General features: G+C 37.1%; 1 protein-coding gene across 1 annotated transcript in view; it reads right to left on the bottom strand.

The window, feature by feature from the left end:
* Nucleotides 1-7684, bottom strand: part of CSMD3 (CUB and Sushi multiple domains 3) — a gene marked incomplete at its 5' end in the record, with an annotated part of 1439134 nt that overhangs the window by 889712 nt on the left and 541738 nt on the right. Inside the window, one exon of the mRNA XM_007955674.2 lies at nt 1150-1274. Coding sequence (XP_007953865.2) covers nt 1150-1274 — 125 coding nt within the window. The remainder of the gene's footprint in view (nt 1-1149; nt 1275-7684) is intronic.

Here is a 7684-nt window from a genome sequence, read left to right as displayed (position 1 = left end):
GAAACAGAATGTGTATGAACTGTTGTATGGCAAATGAATTTGCTCTGAAAACTCACCCCAATCATGATTTAAAAAAAAAAAAAATCTTAGATCAAATGAGAATGAAAACATAGCACACCAATATCTTTGGGACACAGTAAAAGTAGTGCTCAGAGGACAATTTATAGCAATAAATACACAAATCAAAAAAGAAGAAGAAGACAAATTCAAAACCTTAATCCAAAATCTCCAACAATTAGAAAAAGAGTAGCAAAAAAAAAAAAGTCTATGTTCACCAGAAGAAAAGGTTCTAGCAGAAATAAAAGAAACAGAAAAACAATAGAAAGAATCAGCAAGACTAGAAATTGGTTCTTTGAAAAGATCAATAAAATTGATAAACCACTGGCAAATTTAACAAATGAAAAGATGCAAATAATGAAAAAGAAATGAAACGGGCAACGTCACAACAGAACCAACTGAAATAAAAAAGATAATATCAGGATACTGTGAAGAACTGTACTTCGACAAACTTGAAAACCTAGAAGAAATGGACAGGTTTCTAGAAAAACACTGCTTACCTAAACTAACACAGACAGAGGTTGAAAATTTGAACAGAGCCATAACAAAAGAAGAAATTGAATAGGTCATAAAAAAAAAAAAAAAAAAACTACAACAACAAAACCACTGTTCCATTTTAAATTACTAGGAATGTGAAAAAGCCATAACACTGATTGATCTGTCTTAGTTTAAATTAGCCCACTACAGAACATACCCTCCAGCTGGACTGGCACCAACACTGCTACTATTAGACACATAAGCAACACAAATGGGAAATTTTAAAAGTGAGGTTAAATTACGATTTAAAAGCAAACCCATATCAAATCCTATAGCAAGGTAATTTGTGATTAAAAAATAATTTTCAGTGATTTAAGTTACATATTTTATGGTTCAGTTAATTGTTACATGATTATTAGTTTGTGAATTCCTTGGGGAACTAGTACAATGGTTCATATATTACAGATTTTCCATAACTTAAATACATGAGCTGAATGTTTTCTTAAAGATTAAATTACAAGGTAAAGATTTAAGTGTACTTGATGTTAAATAGAACAAAGCTTGAACTATTTAACAGTGTTAAGAAGTATTTTTATTTTAAAAGCTTTCCTTTACCTTTACATACAGGCCTGTGGTCACTCCAAGCAGCAAAGACTTCAGCTATTCTTTGACAAGTGATGCTCTTTGCACCTTGTAGGACATAATCTTCATCACAAGAAAATTGCACAGTAGATCCAAGGCTAAAATTGAACAAAGGATTAAAAATGTAATTAGACATATATCTGCGGTGTAGTAAATTATTTAGTGTGGCTTTTCTAGGCATAAGTCTTCATAAACTCAGTGATGGAATGAGCAACTGAGGAGCTCCTGATTACTAAAATAGACCACCTGGGGTATTTCTGTTGGGCGCGGCACAAGCAATGTTCTGGGAGGGTCGCTCTCTCTCAGATGCTTAGAATTCTGATGTTAAGATTGGTTAGTTTGGCCACTCTGCCAGGCTCAAAAGGAGGCCTCCTAGAGGCAGAACTCTCTGACTGCTGGCTGAGGAAGGACATGCTTCTGAGAGACACGCTGCTGGGAAAGAGACGCAGGAGACACGCATTGCTGAAAGAGACACGGAGGGACACATACTGCTGGGAGACAGACTGTGAGAAACTGTTGGCTGAGAAACGGCGGGCTGGGAGAGAGACTGAGCATTTTTCCTGAACTTGAATTGCAACCCGGTGCTTCCCTAATAAACCCCATAATCTGTGAGTTCTGTGTGGTCACTGCAGCAAATTATCGAACCCAGGAGACAGGTGGTGGGTGCTGTGGGAGGAACGGTTGGTGAAAGGGCTGGAGGGAGGCAGCATGTCTGGCCTTGCAGTAATAGGCCTTGGGTTACTGATAATGACTCTGTCTTCCTCTTGTGGGGTTAGAGGAGGTCAGGAGATGTGGTCTCCTTGCCTTTTTAGCAATAGCATAATACTTAAACTCTACTTCTATAAGAAATAACCAGTATGTCAAATACTTATCAAATTGCCTTATTACTGAATAAATAAAAAGTGAAAATATGACTTGTACTAATACATAACAAAATGATAAACAAATGAATCTACTGTAAGTAATTAACTTGCATATATTGTTAGGATTAAAAAAATTAAACTTTTATCAAATTTAATATTCTTGTTTTCACTTGTGGAAACCAAGTTTAAATAATTAACTAAATCTCCCATTCTAAGTCTGTTGTATTGAAATGTTCTTATAAGAACAATGAAGTACAGTGCTGTCAGTGATAGGATAATATCCATCTGCCTACAAAGGTTGGGCAATCTACTTCTGTATTGATACTGCCTCGGCAACCCAAGGAGGGGTCGCTATGAGTTGGGTCCGACTCGATGGCACATAACAACAACAACAAACAATAAGGCCAGTTAATATGACTATTATTTAAATGTATGCACCAGCCACTAAGGCAAAATATGAAGAAATTGAACACTTTTATCAACTTATTCAGTCTGAAATTGATCAAACATGCAATCAAGATGTATTGCTAATTACCAGTGATTGGAATGCCAAAGTTGAAAACAAAAAAGAGGTGTCAGTAGTTGGAAAATACAGCCTTGGTATTAGAAATGACGACAGACATTGCAGGATCAACAGCATATTCATTGCAAATAACTTTTTTTCAACAACACAAATGGTGGCTACATACACGTGAACCTCATCAGCTGGAATACACAAAAGCCAAATCAATTGCAGTTATGGAAAGAGGGGAAGGAGAAGCTCAATATCATCACTCAAACAAAGCCAGGAGCCGACTGCAGGACACACCACCAACTGCTCATATGCAAGTTCAATTTGAAGAAGAAGACAATTAAAACAAGTACACGAGAGCCAAAATATGACCTTGATTATATTGCACCTGAATTTAGAGACCATCAGAGGAACAGATTGAACACCAATCTAATGAAATGTGTTCTAATGAAACGTGCAAAGATCCAGAATTTGAAAACCAAAAGGGAAGAACACACTGGACATTTGTGAAGCTGAAAGAACTGAAGAAAAAGGTCAAGCCTCAAGTTCCAATACTGAAGAATGTTATGGGCAAAATACTGAACAATGCAGGAAGCTTCAAAAGAAGATGGAGGGAATACAGAGTCACTGTACCAAAAAGAATTGCTCAATGTTCAAACACTTCAGGAGACAGCATATGATAAAGAACCAATGGTACTGAAGGAAGAAGTCCAAACTGCACTGATGGAATTGGTGAAAAACAGGGCTCCCGGAATTGACAGAATGCCCATTGAGATGTGTCAACAAATAGATGCTGAAATGGAGGCACTTATTTATGTCAAGAAATTCAGAAGACTGCTAACTCAGCCAACTCACTGGAAGAATGTGTCCATTCCAAAAAAGGTGATGCAACTGAATGTGGAAATTATTGAACAATATCATTAAGGAGCTCTAGTGGGGCAGAGCCTAAGGCATTTGACTACTAACCAGAAAGTTGGCCATTCAAACCCACCAGCCACTCTGTGGAAGGAAGATGGAGTAATCTATTTTGGTGAACATTTACTGCCCTGGCAAGCCAATGGAGGTTGCTACGAGTCAGAATTGACTTGATGGCAATGAGTTTGGTTTAGTTTTTGGTTTATCATTAATGTCACACACGAGTAAAATTATGCTGAAGATAATTAAAAAATATTTACAGTAGTATATCAACAGGAAAAATCCAGAAATTGAACAAGAAAGATGTTTACCTTTGTTTTATTGACTATGCAAGTGCATTTGACTCTGCAGATCCTAACAAATGATGGATAATAGAGCAAAGAATGGGAATTCCAGAACATTTGATTGGGCTCATGAGAAACCTATACTAGATCAAAAGGTAGTTGTTTGAACAGAACAAGAGGATATTGCATAGTTTAAAATCAGGAAGGGTGTACATCAAGGTTGTGTCCTTTCACAGTATTCATTCAATCTGCAGGCTGAGCAAATAATACAAGAAGCTGGACTATATGAAGAACATGGCATCAGGATTGGAGGAAGACTCATTAACAACCTGCGATATGCAGACTACCCAGACTTTCTTGCAGAAAATGAAGATGACTTGAAGAACAGTCTTCAGTATGGCTTATATTTCAATTTAAAGAAAATGAAAATCCTCACAACTGGACCAATAAACAACATCACAATAAATTGAGCAAAGATTGACACTTTCAGGGATTTCAATTTAATTGGATCCATAATAAACACCCATGAAAGCAACAGTCAAGAAAGCAGATGATATGGAAAACATACTGCAAAAGCCCTCTTTAAAGGGATAAAGACAAAGTGTCACGTAAAGGACACTTTAAGGACTAAGGTGCACCTAACCCAAGCCACGGTATTTTCAATCACCTCATAGGCATGTGGAAACTGGAAGATGAATAAGAAAGACCAAAGAAGAATTGAGGCCATTGAATTGTGTGGGCAAAAAATACTGAAGGAGCTCTGGTGACTCTGTGATGACGGTATTTGGCTGCTAACCCAAAGGTCAGTGGTTCAAACCCAACAGCTGCTCTGTGAGAGAAAGACGAGGCAGTCTGATTCTATAAAGATTTGCAACCTTGGAAATACTATGTGGCAGTTCTATTCTGTCCTCATTATGAGTTGGAATCAATTTGTTAGCAGTGGGTGGGTGGTGGCCAGAATAACAAACTACTATGATCTGGAAAAAATACAGCTTGTATACTCCTTGGAAGTGAGAATGACCAGACTTTGTCTCACCAGTTTGTCATGTGGTCAGAAGGGACCAGTCACTGGAGAAGAAATACCATATTTGATATAGTAGAGGGGATTGACCCTCAACGAGATAGATTGGCATAGTGGCTGTGATGATAGGCTCAGGCATAGCAAGGAGTATGGAGCAGGACTTAGTACACATGATAGCCGTGATTTGGAGCTGACTCAAAGGCACCTGAAAACAAGTCAATGGTAAGTAAATGTGAAGTAAAATGGTGATGTTTTGACTTGAATTTCAGTAACTGTGTTCCTATCATATTACAGCATTTCTCTAGCAAATGTATATATGTATATGTATTTGGGAATACATTATATATGCACATGTACTTGTATATCTCACTGCCATCGAGTCGGATCCAACTCATAACAACCCCTCTTTGGATTTCTGAGGTGATATCACTACAAAAGTAGATTGTCCAACCTTCCTTCCAAGGAGTGGCTGGTGGGTTTGAACCAGCAGCCTTCTGGTGGTAGTTAGAATGTCGTAAAAAGCCCTCATAGAGTTAAGTCCCTAACTACGCTACCAGGGAACTGAAAATATATGTCTACACATATAAATGGGAGCTCTGATAGCATAGTGCCTAAGGCACTTGACTGCTAACCAGAAGGCTGGTGGTTCAAACCCACCAGCTACTCCTCAGAAGGAAGATGGGGCAATCTACTTTCGTAGTGGTGCTGCCTCGGAAACCCAAGGAGGGGTCGCTATGAGTCGGGTCAGACTTGACGGCACATAACAACAACAACAGCAACACATATAAATGGTAAAAAAAAAAAAAAAGAAAAATCAAGATAACAATGATATTTTATGAATATAAAAATTATATCAAATTCTAATTTCAATGTCCATAGATAAACTCCTAGTGGACCAGAACCACACTTACTCATTTACATTTTACTTATGACTACTTCGTTGCTGCAGTGGCAGAGTTGAGTAGTTGCATCAGAGATCCTTTGCATCTTAAGGCAAAAAATATAAACTACATGGCCCCTTATAGAAGAAGTATCTACCTGCTGGTCTAAGCTAAATATGCAAAAAGATCTACACTGAAGAGAATCATGGCAAAAGATAGAAGGGTTTATTACAGGGAAATAATCTCTAGCTGTAAGAATCTAGTCTTCTCTGGAATCATTTTACTTTTCCTTCTCTCACACTCTCCTTTTAATAAATGGTTTTATTGTAAAATAGAAGACTTATTTAGAAAATGTTCAGTTAGTGAATCATTATGAAGTAAACATATGTATATCCAAAAAATAAGTTACCTCTAGGGTTTTCTTAAGGAGCTATGGTGGCACAGTGCCTAAGTCATTTGACTGTTAACCAGAAGGTTAGCGTTTCAAACCCACCAGCTGCTCTGCAGAAGAAGATGCGGCTAGCTAAAGATTTACAACCTTGGAAACCCAGTGGGGTCACTATGAGTCAGAATGGACTCAATGGCAGTGAGATTTTTTTTTCCAGATTTTCTTGGACCTATTAATGACTCCAAGTGAGTTTCTTTGTTAGAATGAGTGGGAAAAAAATGATTTTGCTTCCAGATTTAATAATACTCATACCTGTCTAATGCAGCCAGAGATATCCATTTCCCTAGAATTGGACAAAATTATTCTTAGGCTAGGGTACTTTCTCAAGGTTATTTAAACTGCCCATATACCTACCTCTTACTACCTGCTATATATTAAATATTTATATTAAAATATTTTTATTAAATATCTTTCATTATTTGCTTTTGGGATGGCAAATGGAAATAGCACTAGTACCTAGTCCAATTATGTAATGAGGGGACATCTTTATAAAAGATGGAAAATAATTATTTCCAAATAAGCATTGTTTTCTTCCAAATCTGTTTATGATCTAAACTAATGTTATAATACCCAACTTTTGCTGTCTGAATCCCAGATAGAAATGCATGTAATATCCACTTCTCCTCAGTTATGTGATGTAATGGATTGGTATTTTAGATGACAGACTTCTTTTATTACAGAAGCCATAAAACAGCACCAAAGGATGAATACTGTATAGCTGCTATCAGATTATTAAACTGTATTTTCAATTTTGGAGTCCATCTTTAAAAATCATTTATTCATTCATTCAGTAAGTGTTTTTTGAGTACCTATAATGTACTGGGCATTGTTGTAGATTAAGGCCAATGATCTCATGGTCAATGCTTCACAAATGGCTCTCCACAGAAGCATGGGGAAGACCTGCCATGTAGCATGTGCTGACATACATGGTATAAAGACTCTATAAATGTTTGATTTCAAGCTACCAACTTGATATCACTGAAAGTGGATTTGGAAAGTGATTTTTCTTATAGACATTGAAGACATAAATCGCCTCAAATACAGAAATAATAATGTAGTAGAATAATTAGAATATGATGAGTTTTGAGTATTCTTTGTTTCTCACAAAATGTATTTAACTTTAAGTTCATATAATAAATTTTTTAATCATGGCTATTTTACAACTGCTTTGTAGAAGGAAGATGGAACACTCCAAATTCCTAAAAACTCAACAATCAGCTCCCATGGGCCAGTATGAATGAGCTCGGGCATACCACTGGAAAAACAATTTAAAAAATGTAATATTTTAGCTGATGAAAAGTAGTACACAGAAAAATATATTATGGTGATGTATGCACAGAACAACCAGCAGTGTGATTTTATAAAGGAGGGGCTCTGGTGGCCTAGTACCTAAGGCATTTGATTGCTAGCAGAAGGCTGGTGGTTCAAACCCACTAGCCACTCCTTGGAAGAAAGACTGGGTGATCTACTTCCGTAGAGATGTTGATGTTGTTGTTGTTGTTGTTTGCCGTTGAGTCGGCCCCGACTCATAGTGACCCCTCCTTTGGTTTCCGAGGCAGTATCACTAAGGAAGTAGGATTGCCCA

Source organism: Orycteropus afer, unplaced genomic scaffold, assembly GCF_000298275.1.
Source record: "Orycteropus afer afer isolate SDZICR_OR568_19922 unplaced genomic scaffold, OryAfe1.0 scaffold00530, whole genome shotgun sequence".
NCBI lineage: Eukaryota > Metazoa > Chordata > Mammalia > Tubulidentata > Orycteropodidae > Orycteropus > Orycteropus afer.
Note: the sequence above shows the minus strand (reverse complement) of the source record. Positions and strands in the feature narration are given on the sequence as shown.